This window comes from Nanorana parkeri, unplaced genomic scaffold (genome assembly GCF_000935625.1).
Source record: "Nanorana parkeri isolate BGI_ZX_2015 unplaced genomic scaffold, ASM93562v1 scaffold1323, whole genome shotgun sequence".
Classification (NCBI taxonomy): Eukaryota; Metazoa; Chordata; class Amphibia; order Anura; family Dicroglossidae; genus Nanorana; species Nanorana parkeri.
Genome location: NW_017307591.1, coordinates 260,340 through 276,875, shown reverse-complemented (window position 1 = coordinate 276,875; position 16,536 = coordinate 260,340). Strand labels below are relative to the sequence as shown.

The 16,536-nt window shown below is 40.7% G+C and overlaps 1 protein-coding gene across 1 annotated transcript in view; it reads right to left on the bottom strand.

Annotated features, from left to right (window-relative positions):
- The window catches only part of CWC27 (CWC27 spliceosome associated protein homolog), a 157,823-nt gene that overhangs the window by 126,359 nt on the left and 14,928 nt on the right, over positions 1 to 16,536 (bottom strand). The window contains exons 5-10 of the mRNA XM_018569332.1: positions 15,489 to 15,587; positions 13,659 to 13,762; positions 9,122 to 9,191; positions 6,463 to 6,542; positions 4,920 to 4,959; positions 2,669 to 2,817 (exon numbers count right to left, since the gene is read on the bottom strand). Of these exons, the coding sequence (XP_018424834.1) occupies positions 2,669 to 2,817; positions 4,920 to 4,959; positions 6,463 to 6,542; positions 9,122 to 9,191; positions 13,659 to 13,762; positions 15,489 to 15,587 (542 nt within the window). The remainder of the gene's footprint in view (positions 1 to 2,668; positions 2,818 to 4,919; positions 4,960 to 6,462; positions 6,543 to 9,121; positions 9,192 to 13,658; positions 13,763 to 15,488; positions 15,588 to 16,536) is intronic.

The following is a 16,536-nucleotide window of genomic DNA, read 5'->3' as shown; positions in this document are numbered from 1 at the left end:
GAGAGAGAGGGGAGGAGAGAGAGGGGAGGAGAGAGAGGGGGGGAGAGAGAGGGGAGGAGAGAGAGGGGGAGAGAGGGAGAGAGAAAAGGAGAGAGTGAGAGAGAGTGTTTTTTATACAACCAATCAATTCGTTGAAAAGATAAATTGGGCAACGAATCGATTATGAAAATAATTGTTAGCTGCAGCCCTATTACATAGATTTTATTCATTTTAACATTTACAATAAAAAACAAAGCAGGTTTTTTTACATTAAACATTGTACCAAATAAACACATATGTTCTTCAAAAATTATTTAGGTAGGCATATTAGCCATAGAGTTATAGTAAAATTAACCAATGCATACTGATGATGCTTAGCATGAAAGGGTTAATGATAAAATGCTTTAACTTGTGGGTCAAACTATACTGTTGTATATTATGGTATGTATGAAACTGAATTCTTGTTATGATGTGTTATATAAAACATATGTATATATAATCCCAAACAATTAGGCAGGACACTATAGATTTTTACACAAAAAATATTGTTTCTAGTGGTCTTTTCTGCCATCTACAGGTTCATGTGAGAATGACAACAGCAAAATAATATATGGAGGAAGCTTGACAAAGCAACAGTATCTTTCATTGGTTCAGACGGGGGTTCAGGTAAGTAAATCTGCTCTACTCCAGTCCCTAGACAAAAACAAGCAGTTAACCCTTGCAGTGCATGGGGTAGCCACACTGCAAGGGTACTTTTTAAGTTTGCTTGGAGATAGGCTTGAAGGTAAGCCAGAATTTCCGCTTTATTCAACAATTTTATGTAGTAAGGTTTGTAGAAAGACCTCTTATAAAATGTTGTATAACAGGACGATTACAGACCAGCATTAAAAGCAACTACAGTTAAATGCATTAGCAAACAATTGTCTACCATCTGACACCATAGAAAAAGACTTTCAGCCACAAAAAATCATTTCTGGTAATAACAACCAAAACGAAAAGTCACAAGTGCAGCATTTATTACGCTCCGAGGAAGCGTCCCATTTTTTTTTGCCACGCTGCTCTCCAGGCATGACCTAAATTTCCCCTTGAGCTTCTCTCCCCTATTGAGCAAGTCCCAGCATACATTTTTTCCTTGTCTCTGTAGCAAGAAACAGCTTTTTATTACTCCCTGTGACATTATCACCAGGTTTGCAGGGCAGCATCCAGGAGAAGGGATTAGCGGGATGCCCTGCAGTGTGTGTGGGTAGACTATTGGGAGTCAAGGCAGCGGCATTATTTTGCTGGGAACAAAAATCAATGTATGCATATATTGTGCCAGCATTGGCATCATCTGATTCGAAGCAGTTATCGTTCAGCAGAAAAAAATGGTAAGCAGATTGCGTGAGAGAGGAGTGAGTGCCGAGAATGTAAATAAGGAGGAGTGCTGGAGGTGAGGAGATGTGGAAGACCGGTCATCAGCTTGTTGTTCTGTAGTCCAGCAGGGGAGAACTTAGCTGGGGCTAACACTGCTTAGAATTTCAGTGCAGCAAAGGCAGAGATGTTAGGAAGGAGCACAATTAATTTGTGGCAGGATTAACAGGTATGTTTCTGTACTTTGTATGTTTTTCCAGGTATAAAACATGGGGAAATGTGCATGTATTTTTGCCCACACATACACTTGAATAGGTGGAGACTATAACAGGATGGGTGCCCATTTATCAAATGCACCAAGATGATGCAACTACTCCAAAAACAAAGTTTTCTACCTTCAAACTGTCCTTTTTTAAATATAAATAGCAGTATAAGCAAAACAAATAATAATTGAGAAAACAGATGGTCAAACAGTAATTAACCACTTTACAACAGCGTAAGCATACATACGGCAGCACGACGAATGGGCCTTAATGTCCAGCTGTGGCATATATGTGTCAGTGAGTTTTTCGAAGGTGCCTCAATCAGTTCTCCCAGGACTGTGATTGAGATGTCACTGACAGCTCAGTGTCAAATGCGGATAATCAGGTGCCAGTAGGATGGGCTTCCAATGACATCATCAATGTGCAGCCAATCCCAGTGAACGAATGTACAAGAGCCCCTCCTACCAGCCCACTTAAAGGACTGTCTCCTGCCAGGGGCAAGGGGTTAAGTAGCAATATTATTCATACAAATTCACAGGTAAAGAAAGCTCTAAACCTTTAAAAAAAGTCCATGCTAGATATTTAGTGGATATCTATCCAGAAAATGTTTGGTTCTAAAAGATAGCCAAATCGTTCATCTTCTTCATATTGCACGTCAAAGACAAACATCCAACACATCCATTCCAAGCCAAAAAGCAACAGCATGCCACAGTAATCCTACTGGACTTCTGTCTGCAATTCATAAAAGTAGTGCAAGCTGTAGCTAGAAACACTGACCCAGAAAAAGCAGTCAGACAGTGAAATCAAAACTAATCAGTATACTTATTCTGGAAATTACCAGAGCCATTGGATCAGGTGATAGCCAGGAAACAAGCATCTTCAGAAGAAAAAGTCTGTCATGGTAGCCCCTGTTGTGAATCAGGTTTCCGTCGGCTCTTCTTATGTCCCATAATTCATGGTCGCATTCTAAGACCTTGAAACTAATGACAACTAAAACTCCAGCCATCAGCAAAGGATTTTTTGTTCAATGTTATTTACTCTTGATGACATGACGGAGTATGATTTGATTTGCTTACCTGCGACTACTCTTCTCTGGCTGATCCTCAGCGGCTTTCACTGATGGGTTTTCGTTTTTACTGGAGTCTTTTTTCAATTTGTTGGAAACGCGATTTCTCATCTGATGCTTCTCATCACTATCCACTTCCTCTTCATCACTCGTGCCCTCCTACAATACAATGAAAACCTGAGAAAATACTGCATGTGATATATATATACACAGGTGAAACTCGAATTAGAATATCATGCAAAAGTAATTGCAGTAAGTGCTGCAAAAGGGGCCCAAACCAAGTACTGAGTACATATGCATGCTTGTACTTTTCAGAGGTCCGATATTGGTCTATGTACAATCCTTGTTTTATTGATTGCATGTAATATTCTACTTTTTTGAGGTTCTGGATTTGGGGTTCTTGGGGTTTTCATGAGCTGTAAGCCATAATCATCACAATTATGACAAATCACAGCTTGAACTATCTTGCTTTGCATGTAATGAGTCTATCTCATATATTAGTTTCACCTTTTAAGTTGCATTAGTGAAATAAATGAACTTTGCACGATATTCTAATTATTCGAGTTTCACCTGTATACTGTATATATCCAGAAAGCCTTTATCCTGACTGTAGCTAAATTAATGCACAGGCTCTTTCAGAAACAGAGGCCTCTACTCCACTGTACTCCACAGTGCCAAATCAATGCTCTTCTGTGCTGAATGCTCAATGGCAGACAAGGAGTTGCAGTCAAATCCAAAAGGCACAGCCAGAGTAGAAAAGCCTGTCCCCTGCCAGCATGCTGCAGAGAAGGACTTTTGCTCTTTGTATTAAAGCAGGGGTCTCTATCAGTATACAGCAAGCCTCAGTCCTTGGTCCCCTCCTTTCCCCTTTCTTTCATGTTTATACAATAAAACTTTCTGATCCTTTCGTATTACCTTATCTCTTCTCCTTCAATGTTCTCTTTTTACCTATAATGACCCAGTACTCAGATAAAATCCAATAATGGCACAATAAAGTTTTGCCTAAAATGTAAATCAATGTTTCTTAATTCGAGTTTTGTATATCTTCCTCATGATCCCTTGCAGACAGTTTGAGAAGAGCTTTATCTCATTTAAACTGAAACGTTTAGTTGGGTCTTTAACTACATTACAGGTTCATCAAAACAAAAAGTGTGCAATGTCTTACAGTTCATTTGCTTTAGAAAGCAGTCACACTGCCAGCAGAAACAGGACCTTTGCCCTTTCTGTGCAAAGGATCATGAGAAAGCTATACAAAACAAGAAAATTAATTTAAAGGTTAGGCTATAGTGACATTAAGAGGAGGGACTTTATGGATTTTAGCTGTGTACCGGGTCATTATAAGCAATAAAAGAAAAAGAGTTAAGGTAATAGGAAAGAATGAGAAAAGTAGATTATATGATGATGTAATTTAGTAAGATAACCCAGGCCATAAAAGAAAGAGAAAACGAGGGGACCGGGGACTCAACCTTGCTGTATACGAAGCAAGGCAGGAAGAAAGAAAGTACATTCCCAGTTAAGCTGCAAAGAAATGACTGTAGAACCAAATTGGAGTAATTGCAATATTTTCATGTAAAAATTACATACAGTACCTGAGTTATATACATTTGTTGGTTATTTAGATTCAGACAGTGTCTTACCTGCATTCAATACCACAGAAGCCGTATACCCCATATGTGCTATTTAATGAAGAGATGCTTTGCTAGCCCACTCTCCATCTCTAGAATATTCATTTTCTTATTACCATGTCAAGGCTACCAATTCGTAAAGCATGATATCAACCAAAATGCCAAACGCCAACAAAATGGAAGATAGGATAACTGAGTAAGGTGCTGCACTTACACAACTGAAAAAACAAAAATCCTACAAAACTATGCAGATCTGTCAAATAAACTTGTTAACAGTTTGTGATCTCATATAGGAAACTGACCAAGGGTCATTGCAATGTATGACATCATCGGGCCTGCAGCAATTGTAGATGTATAAAGTGTTAGACTGAAGCTGAACATGCTGGTTAAAAAAAGTAACAGAAAATTAAATAAGCTGCATCAATAACAGTTCTAATCGGATATTATCCAAACAGATGTTAAAACCGCAGACTGTCAAAAATGTGCATTTAGGCGAGCACTTAATACATGCTGTAAAGTAATGAAGATAGCAAAGAATGCAATTAAAAAAAGGAGAAAAAAAGATACTACTGTAAGATCAATTAATGAAGCTATGGCTTTAAGTATAACTAGGACAACCAAATGCTTTACTCTTACCTCATCACTTTCACTGTTGGACTTTGTGGAAGCATTTGAGCTGTAAAACATATTTTTATTTATTTATTAAACTACTTTCCATTTTTGAAGACAGATACAAAATATTATAGCCATCAAGCTGAAAAAAAAAAAGGAAACTTTTCAAACCAGTGAATACTATAAATATGCAACTGGAATCAAAACCTGACAACCTTAGTGCTTGCATATAGCTTCTGAGCTCTACTCAAGCGATTTTAGACCCCCAAGGCCAAGAAAATGTTTCCATTAAGTCAGCATTTGTATATAGCAGCACTCTGGGTGCAGTCCCCTACAGGTGCTTCTTTTCATTACTGTTGTGGATTTACAGTATTAAGGTGCCCATACACCTTACGATTATCGGACAAAACTTTTCGTCCGATGATCGAATAGTCGTACGATTTTCGTATGGCAGCCCCATCCTGCCCACGATGATCGCAAGATTAATTTAGCCGTAATTAACGAAAAGCACCTGGACGAAATGCGGTAATTGATTTGCCGTATTTTCGTTAGCGCAGTGTAGATCGTACGACTTTTGATGGACGGAAACGCCAGCAACCTTGCGAAAATCGTACGATCTAGCAAAGTTTTCAAACATGCTTGGCCGTCAAAAGTCGTACGATTGTACAGTACTGTCTGTCGGACACTGCAATGCACACATACGATTATCGGCCGAAAAGTCGATCGCATACGAAAATCGGCCGATAATCGTAAGGTCTATGGGCACCTTTGGACAAATGGAAAAATTTTGCCTAAAGTGCAGCTTTTGATTAAGAAATACTTACAGGGTTATTCACAAAAGGGTGAAAAGTTTGGAGGAGGCAGGAGAAGTGAACAATCTACGACAGCATAGCTAAACTGGAAAGTGAGCTGAATTGGAGAATTATTCCAAATCAGCTATGTTGTCCTAGATTGTTCACTTCTCCTACCTTCTCCAAACTCTTCGCCCCTTTGTGAATAACCCTGTTAGTGGCTTATTTACCAAACACTAAGTCAGGTTCAAGGGAATATGAAACCATAGAAGTTTTCCCTATATCAGATTGGACATTTGTAGTCTTGTTTGCTGCATTTCCACAGTACAGTGTCCTGGACTCCGGCATTCCATGCACCACTCCCAGCTATGTTGTGCCTGTGCAGTGGATATTTCTGCTTTCTTTTTTTGTTACTTTTAGTCACAGGGCCACTGTTATTCAACTAAACACCTATTCTAAGATACATTCAAACTGGAAAAAGTGTTAAACAAACAGAAAAATCATGTCAAAAAGGACAACTGTGTACAACAACTAACAGGAAACATGAGTAGAAACATTACACTGAACAAGCAACATTCTAGACCAACTGTTCTCAACCTGGGACCATATGGTGGTGAAACGTCTTCAATATTACAGAACAAGTAAAGACAAATTTGAATGGGGTAAAGGGGCACTTGACACTATATAACACTTTCCTATAGCAGGGCTTTAACTTGCACTTATCTTTTTGAACATCTGCACCAAGTTTCAACTGGAAATATATATTCTATTCTTACCTTTCAATTGCTGGAACAGAACTTAGCCGTGGGTCATCCTTTAAAAGATCATGGCTACTTTTACTCTTTCCCTTCATGGTCTGCAAAAGAAAATGTAGATGTGTGTTAGCTCACCTTACATTGTCTGTGTAGATTATAGGGCTCAATTAAAGAGTACAATTGGCTGCTGCTTTTCGAACTGGCAGCACAGTGGCATAGTGGTTAGCGCTTCTGCCTTCTAGCACTAGGTCCCTGGTTCAAATCCCAGCCAGGTCACTATTTCCATGTTCTCCCTGTCCTTGCTTGGGTTTCCTCAGGGTGCTCCAGTTTCCTCCCACATTCCAAAGACATGCTGGTAGGTTAATTGGCTCCTGTCAAATTGGCCCTCATATACACTATATTACCAAAAGTATTGTGAAACCCCTCCAAATCATGTGAAATTCCTTGCTACTAAATATTCAGCGGTTAACTGTTAGTGGCATTATAACAAAGTGGAAGCAACTGGGAACAACAGCAACAGAGCGGGGTCAGCGCATGCTGAAGTGCACAATGCGCCAACTGTCTGCAGAGTCAATAGCTACAGACCTCCAAACTTTGTGTGGCCTTCAGATTGGCACAACAGTGTGTAGAGAGCTTCATGGAATGGGTTTCCATGGCTGACCAGCTGCATCCAAGCCTTACATCACCAAGTGCAATGCAAAGCGTCGGATGCAGTGCTGTAAAGCACGCCGTCACTGGACTCTAGAGAAGTGGAGACATGTTCTCTGGAGTGACAAATCATGCTTCTCTGTCTGGCAATCTGACGTGCCAGGAGAACGGTACTTGCCTGACTGTATTGTGCCAAGTGGCACAATACAGGGGGAGGGGTGGAGGGGAATTATGGTGTGGGGTGGTTTTTCAGGGGAACTCTTAGGGCATCAGCATACCAAGACATTTTGGACAATTTCATGCTCCCAACTTTGTGGGAACAGTTTGGGCATGGTCCCTTCCTGTTCCAACATGACAGCGCACAAAGCAAGGTCCATAAAGACATGGATGAGCGAGTTTGGGGTGGAGGAACTTGACTGGCCTGCACAGAGTCCTGACCTCAACCCGATAGAACACCTTTGGGATGAATTAGAGTGGAGACTGCGAGCCAGGCCTTCTCGTCCAACATCAGTACCTGACCTCACAAATGCGCTCCTGGTAGAATGGTCAAACATTCCCATAGACCAAGGATGGCCAAACTGCGGCCCTCCAGCTGTGGTGGAACTATGAATCCCATGAGGCGTTGCAAGATTCTCACAGCCACAGACATGACTCCCGGAGAGAGATGCTTCATGGGATTTGTAGTTTCACCACAGCTGGAGGGCCGGAGTTTGGCCATCCCTGCTGATCCTAAACCTTGTAGACGCCTTCCTAGAAGAGTTGAAGCTTTTATAGTGGCAAAGGGTGGGCCAACTCAATATTGAACCCTACGGACTAAGACTGGGATGTCATTAAAGTTCACGTGCGTGTAAAGGCAGGCGTCCCAATACTTTTGGTAATATAGTGTATATGCATGTGAGATAGGGACCTTGAGGGCAGGGACTGATGTGAATGTACACTGTGTAAATTGTCGGCGCTAGATAAATACCACGAATAAATAAAATAACTATTTTATTCCCTACAGGAAAGAGATGACCCCTTTTCTGAAGCAATGGTTTATGTGAACTTGGTGACCCAAGGTTATTTATTCCTTTTACTAAAGTTAAGAATATGTAATATAGATGAGCATTGTCATAACCACTAGCATGAAGTAAAAAAAAAAAAACATAATAGGAATATTCAGGATAGCTGAAAAATCATGTTTGTTTGTGACCCTTACCTACCGTATTTTGCGGTCCATAAGACGCACCGGACCATAGGACGCAGGGAGGTCCGGCACACCTTATGGAGCACTCGAGACTGTAGCTTCTGTGACAGCTTCTATGACAGAAGCTGCAGTTAGTGACCGCTGAGACAGGTGGCGCTGTGATTACAGCGCCACGGTCTCAGTGGTGACACAGAGCAGGCAAAGAACGTCTATTCTTCGTCTGCTCTATGGTTATCTCGATCGTCGCCGCTGCTCGGTTTTAATACAAGTGATCTCATTAGATCACTCGTATTAAACGAGCAGTGGCTCCTGCTGCTGAACTCGATCGCCGCCGCCGCTGCTCGGCTTTAATACGAGTGATCTCGTTAGATTACTCGTATTAAACGAGCAGTGGCTCCTACTACTCGCCCGGCGCCCGAAACTGCATGTCTCGGGCGTCGGGATTCGCTCCATAAGACGCAGGCACTTTTTCCCCCTCCTTTTGGGGGGGAAAAAGTGCGTCTTATGGAGCGAAAAATACGGTATATTAGTGCATTACCAGGATTTTCAGTTTCCAGCCACATGGACACATAAACTGAACTGTAATGTTACCAAAAAATACAGCACTTTTTTGCAGCAACTTCTGTATTTTTTTTAATAGTTCTTCATTTTCAATGTTATGTTCAGTAACAGGGAAACAATTGTTGGCAGGAGAAGCAAATGGTTTAGTACATTCTTGGAACATAGTACTTGTTGTATTTTTATGCTGTGGTTTTATTCTACCAAGAACAGTCTCACCCCTGCATTTTACTTCCGCCTTGTGCAGTAAATTAGTGACTCCTCAAAAAAGTAAGTACTAAAGATTACCTCACGGACTCTATTCACCTCCTCCTCTTCCTCCTCAGCTTCTTCTCCAAAAGAGAGCAAACTAAAATTTCTGCAAACAAAAAGAAACAGGGAATGAACAAACCTGCTTATAAGAACCAAAAAAATAGAAAATAAAATCCCAACACTATGTTTTAAACTGAACCTGTATAAATCGTAGTCTTCGTGAATTGAAATGCCTTAGCAGAAACTTCTTGATGTCATGTGACAAAGTACATACGGGAGCAATACCTAGGGCATCATACATAACAAATACATGATACTACCAAGAGAATGATCTTTAGGGGCACACATAAAGTGAAGGTGTATTTGTCAGAAAAGGTACAGTCAAATCAGACTGAATATTTAGCACAAAATACATATATAAAAAAAAAAAAAAGAGAGAGACGCATTCTATCTGCCCAGATTGTCTGCTTTTCATACTGGCAATGGCTGTAAACAAAAAGGCCACTCCACTGTGTACAATCCTCTGGGTGTTATGAGCCCAGTGTTGTGTGAGCACCTCATCTTAAAGTGTATTTCCCCTTTTGCAGCCAAATTGGGATATCACCTATTTTACATTTGTTACATGTTCCCATTCATATAGCATGATTTAAAAAAAAAGAAAAGAAAAAATCATGTTCATACATATTACTTGCTGTATTCTGAAAGAAAAGCTTTTCTCTAAACAGAATTTTTCTTTGTAATGTAAGGGGGGGAATGTTTAACATAATTAACCTGTTAGTGCGCTGGGAGATGCCGTTATCAGTTATAAACTAGATTTGAACACCGTCTGGCCTAACAAAGGGTTAAATATCTAGAAGCATTGTAGGTTAATAAGAAGAAGCTCAGGGTTCCCTCGTTTTTATATGGGGACAGCGTTTCCTGTCACTTTGAAATTATACAGAGGCGCTCCAAAGGCCAGCTACACAGAGAAATCTAAGAGCAGAGTTTTTTTGTAAACTATCTTTAGATATGCAACATGAATAGGACTCACACAACAACATATGGAGGGTTTTTTCAAATTTGTCTGCAAAAGTGGACATATACTTTAGGTGCATGATCCTGCAAACCATGAATTCTCAACTTCACCTATCGATGTCTATCTGTAGTCTAATTTTGCAGACCCTTGAAGTAAAGGGCCTTCTTTTGTATTACAGATCCATAGCTTATCAGATTTAATTATGTAAATGCAAGCATGGCCTTTCTTATTGTTTTGTAAGCTCTGAAGTGAGAATGTGTTCCAGGGTAACATAAGGGAAGAACTGATAATAAGACAAAAGACCTGGACATACAGTAAAAAAAAAAATCTTGCAGTTTCACTATGTATAATTTTAGATTTACATTTTGCGAATACTTAAAAGTGACATTAAAGCCAAAAAATGTTTTCCCTCCCCCCCATGTAAATGTTAGCACTTACCTCAAATGATGTCTCTTATTCTGATCTTCCTCTTCTTTCCTCATGTTTTCATGTGTCCCTCCAGCGGTGCGACTTCACTCCGATCCAGCGCTGACTGCTCTGTCTCTCCGATCCAGCGGTGTCTGCAGGCGGGTGCACGCGTCCATAGACTTACCTTGCATCTCTGCTCGTCTCCCGGCCGAGAATCCGAACTGCGCATGCGCCCGCCCCAAGATCCTTTGCGGCAGTACAATCACTTCCTGATTCTCGGCGCGGGAGCGAGCAGCGATAACGAGGTAAGTTTAAAACCAGTTCAAGCGTTTTTTGTTTTTTTTTAAACTTCTTGCCTATATCTACTGCTTGCTAGCAGAATAGAAATAGTCAGAAATAGAAAAAGATTTGGGGGTCATTGTAGAACACAAACTGAATGGTAGCTTGCAGTGCCAAGCTGCTGTAAACAAAGCTAGCAGGGTCTTGTCCTGTATTAAGAATGGGTGTATTGCAGGGACAAGTCTATAATTGTGCCTCTTTATAGATCGTTGGTTCGGCCACATCTGGAGTACGCGGTCCAGTTTTGGTCGCCGGTACTGAGAAGGGATGTCCTTGAACTGGAGAGAGTCCAGCGGATGGCAACCAAACTAATTAGGGGGATGGAGGACCAGAGCGATGAGACAAGGCTTCTGACCTTAAACATGTTTACGCTGGAATTAAGGAGATAAAGGGGGGATATGATTCTCATGTACAAGATGTTCAATGGTGACAGCAACATTGGCAACAAACTGTTACAAAGACTAGAGGCCACCATCTAAAGTTGGTGCAGAAAAGATTCCAGCACAATGGGCGAAGAGGGTTCTTTACAGTAAGAGCGGTTAAGGTCTGAAAGTCGCTGCCATCGGCAGTGATTTCAGCCAAGAGGGTAGATTTGTTTAAGAAACTTTTGGACAATTTCTTGAGGGACCATAATATCCAGGGATAGCAGTATCCCTAAGAATGAGATGATGCGTGGACCTATATGGGTTGGAATTGATGGACGTATGTCTTTATTCAACCCCAAATACTATGTAACTATGTAACGATCATCATGCATGCGGGCTTTTTGCATTAAACAGAAGTTATCCCATCTTCTCCTTCCAGATCACTTCTCTCTGCATTCAGATGCCCCTGGGTTTAGCTGCATTTACACATGCAAAACCAGGCTAAGCGGTTCTGCGACTCAGAACATTCTGGACTGTGTAAAAGCAGCTAGACTGAATGTACCTAAACCCTGCTGAACGTCTAGGTGTGCATTGAGCCTTAGCAAAGCATTACATGTTTCCAGGTGCGTTAAGAAATTAGCTCCAAATGCACCTGAAAGCATGTATTTTAATTCCCATGTCCCTTAATCTGAATATATGCATGTGTTAAGCGCATCTACTTTACAACTAATAAAAGTGCCAGAGTAGATCGTAATGGACATTTGTTTACACAATAATAGCTTGGAGACAACTTACAATGAATTTGAAGAAACAAACCAGTTTGCTAAGTACTCACAAAATAGTATTTTCTGGCGGACTGCATGAAATTGCACCCATAAAACAGATTACAACATCCCCAGCTGACATAAAGGCAGCCTCTAAGAACTACAGATCTATTATAATAATCCTGAGCTGTGCCTGTTGTAAACACCACATTTTTCATTTGTGTTTCTTTAATTATATGCTGTTCACTTCTTGAGTAATTAAATTCTCTTCCTGTAAAAGCAAATTCCATGCATTTAATAGGAGATGGTGTCTTGCTGTGACTGGACTAAATGACGCTACACAAAACTAGAGTCACTCATAAAACAGAAATGCAATTGTTAGCTGCCTGTGGGGGAAAATGTGGGATATTATGCTTAAAAACGAATGAAGAGCTGATTATGTTCTGCTACTTATGCAGGCATAAATGTGCTGCAAACAAGGGTCTCTAAAATTAACAGAGACTTCTGGGTAATCAGCAATGATATGGTTGTTCTGTGCATCAACTCCTCACCCAATGAGCTCCCACAGCATGGCAACTTCCTAACCACAAAAAGTTCTCTCTAATTTAAGACAATAGTACAATAAGATCCTGTACACAAGGACATGAATATCATAGTCATTGTATGTTCCTAACAGCTGCTGATCTCTCCTGATGTCGCTGTTAAAGAGTCTGTTGTACAACATTGCTGCAGTCCTTTCTGCTGAAAGAAAGTTATCATTTCTTAGCCCACAGAACAGCTGATCTCTACAGCATGATGAAGCACCATTTTCAAAGACGAACTGCAGGCAAACAGCAGAAGAAATACACATGAGATCTGTTTTGCTACTTTTCCAGTCCTGAAATTTACACAGCTCTGCCACACAGCACAGATCGGTCTGGCAAGGCAGGATAACTGATTTTACACTTTAGCAGATAAGCAACACTTAGAGGTCTTGTCCCTCCCACAGTCTAAGACAGGACAGCACACTGATGAGCTCATCTCTGTCACTCTGCCCTCTCCTCGTTAATTCCTTGTTAGCAGATGCACAGCAGACCTGAATTGCTCCTTGTGATGCCTTTCTTTTCCCATTCTGACTGCACAAAAAAAAATAGGGTCCATTCACACTGCAGCGTTTCTGCTATTCACGCATTACTGTTTGTTTAGTTCATGCTGCTGCTCAATGTACCTAGACTGCAGTATTATTTGCTAGCTGCGTTTCATTGCTGTTGATTTTTAATGGCATCCCAATGCACCTCCTGGCGGCTGTGCATTGCAACACGTGGTACTGCAATACTCTTATGATGCACTGTGGTGAGAACAGTAGGGTATGCACTACTTAATAATAATCGCAACACACAGTATTGCAGTACCACGTTTTCTGCTGCAACACACGGCCATTGGGATGTGCGTTAGGGTGTTGCTGAAATGAATGGAAATGCACGCCCACTAGGTACATTATGCAATAGCATGTGCTAAGCTTGCATTGGTGCAATGCTACAGTGTGAATAGGCCCTCAATAATGTTGTAATGACTTTGGAGCTGCGATAATATCTGTCTTTTATATATGCCTGAAGTTCAGCTTGAAGCCCAACTCTTCATTAATATTATTGACTGGCATACATATAACCTTGTCAGTGTCATGTGGCGAGTAGGGCACTTACTTGGTGCCTTTCACCTTTGCCTGCTTTGACTCCTCCTCCTGTTTCTCTTTTTTCAGCTTCTTTGTTACTCGTGGTACAATGTCATCAAATGGATTAAATAAGACCTACAAAAAAAAACAAAGATTTCTTATGTTATGTTGTGTTGTAACAAATGTTAAATGAGAACTTCAGTCAGGACAAGAAATGCCAGTAAAAGTATGGATGAACCTGCCGTTTCTTTTTTATTTGACTATTTTGCACTGTAATAATACTTCAGATAAAGAGAATTGTACTTCGAAACAGTAAATCCAAATGCCCAACTGCACCTGTAAACATGCTTTTAGGTCACAGTTTAATTGCAAAATTCTGCGTCCTGTCTGCACTTTATAAATCAAATACAATTTCAGGATTTAGAATGAGTAAAGTCTTTCATGGTTCAAATTTCCTCTGATTCCGGTTGAAGAAGCCAAGCTTCTAGATCACTCTGTCACCATGGGTCTCAAAAACATCAGGTGTAGAATTCCCGGCTGAACAGGGACTGCATCCTATCACATGCAGACACTGTTCAAGTATTCATCTCATGCGGGTGCTACAAGAGTAGCTTGAATATGATAGCCAGCAGTGGAGAGACCTCCATTCACGCTATGTAGCAAGGATGGGGGAATCTACTGATTTTCTCTCATTCTCTTCTCTTGACATGAACAAATCTAGTTGTGTTCAGCCAGTTTAATGGCTACACTAACCCACCAAAAGATACAGCTGTTGCTGTCATTGTTTCTTCCATTTTCACTGAGACTTATTTTACAGGCCTTTATATTGTCTTTCAAAACTCACTACTTCAGACAAGCCTATGACCTTGGTGCATAGCTTCTACAGTATCTTGACCTGGGTACACAACATCCACTAGAGCTTTCAGCCAACATACTATGAATAACACTCAGGTTTTGTCTATATGGCACCCTACAAGTTCAATTTTCCTCTTGATTCTTTCCCGTTACACTTTAGATTGTAAGCAATAGTGACTAGGGCCTTCAGCTCTAAAAGTCTATATTAAATTGTATTTGGTATTGAAATTCGTCCATTATGTTTAATTGTTACACTATCCACTGTACTGCTTTGGAAAAGAGCTGAACAAAAACCAGGGCATCTAAAAAAACAAAAAACTAATAGTGATAAATCTCAATAGTAATACTACTAATATCAATTGCAAATTTACTCCCAAGCTTTACTTGTGTTTTTGAGGGGGTGGACAAATTCATATGGGATTTAGAAGCCAGCCAATCCCATCCAGGTGCCAGCAGGAATTGTTTTCAGGAGCCAGATCCATTGTCAAAAACCACAGGAAACTGTAAACGTTGGGTGACAGCTGTAACTTTTAAGGAGCACTGGCTACCTGGCTTTTGGGATTTGTCCAGCTCTGGTTTACCTTATTATGTCTCTGCACAACTCACGTTGAGTGACAGTTTTAGCCTTTGCTGTGTTCCATACAGAGGGATCATAACAGACCCCGCCTACAATATCATAGTCCCCTCAATAATACTGATTAAAAAATTTGCAACCAAAACTTTAATGGAAACAAAAATGCCATACTGTCATTCTATAATAATTACACTGGGCAAATATAAAAGCAAAAATGAATGAAGTCTAATGTACGGAGACCACACATATTAAAATATAACATGAGAATATGAAGGGCATTACAAAAACATGTTGATTTCAAAATGCTAGAAGAAAAAGGGCAACTCCTTGACCATGTCTTCACTTCACTGTCTCTCTGCGATGGTCAGCAACATCTTCATATTTATACACAAGAACAAACTTAATGTGCATTTTGTCTACAAGCACACGTACCTCACCGGTCTTTATCTTGTGTGGATTAACTGGCCTTTCGTCTTCACCAATGTCCACTTCTGTCAGTCTTAGCAGATTGTAAATTGTGTCTCCAGTGACCTGGAAAAAATAAAGTTTTATTTGTAACCCTGACCACTCTAAACTAGGATGTTGGACAATGTATAAAGTGTTTGACAGAGCAATAGGCCTATTTCCCTCCGAACAGCCAATCTGCTGTTACCATTTCTTTTGTTCAGTCATACAGATAATATAGTAGGCTTATTACAAATACTAATTATTAATATATATATATATATACACATACACAGGTGAAACTCGAATAATTAGAATATCGTGCAAAGTTAATTTATTTCACTAATTGTCACAGACTTACCCGGCGTGTCCCCGCGCTCCAGCGAAGGGTCGTCTCGTGCGTGACGTCACGGCGGCTCCTCCCACGGGGCGCGGCTACCAGGGTAAAGGGTCAGCTGGTTCGTCACTCGGCGTTCTCTCGTTGTGGAGAGTCGGGTGACGAACAGAGAACCCACAGGCTGTCCTTGGATACTGAAAGCAGATCGCTGCCCAGAGGCAATAGCTGACGAATCGATACTGCTACCCCGCTGTGAGCCCAGAACTATTCAGAGCACACAACCGCAAGTATTCTGGAAGTCATTGTAAATCTTGCCTAACCTGCTACATGTATTAGTGCTTGCTTGCATGCTGCTTATGTGTTGCTGTCTCACACGCACACCCACTAAGCATCCCCAGCTGATCCGGATTCCCTCTCCTTCAGTTAACTATACCTGCTAAGAGACGTAGGACTGAGACTTTCTCTAAAACTGCATAGGGGTGCATTAAGTCTGATATTAGAGTTTATTTGAGCTATGCATATATTTCCTACATGCTTGCTACCTGCTGATAACGCTACATAGTGGTGCAATAAGTCTGATATTGGAGATTATTTGAGCTATCCATATATATGCTACATGCTTTCTACCTACAGATAAAACTGCCTACATATCCGATGTATGCATCCGTTTTGTTCACTAGAGGTTAACCCTTAGCTACT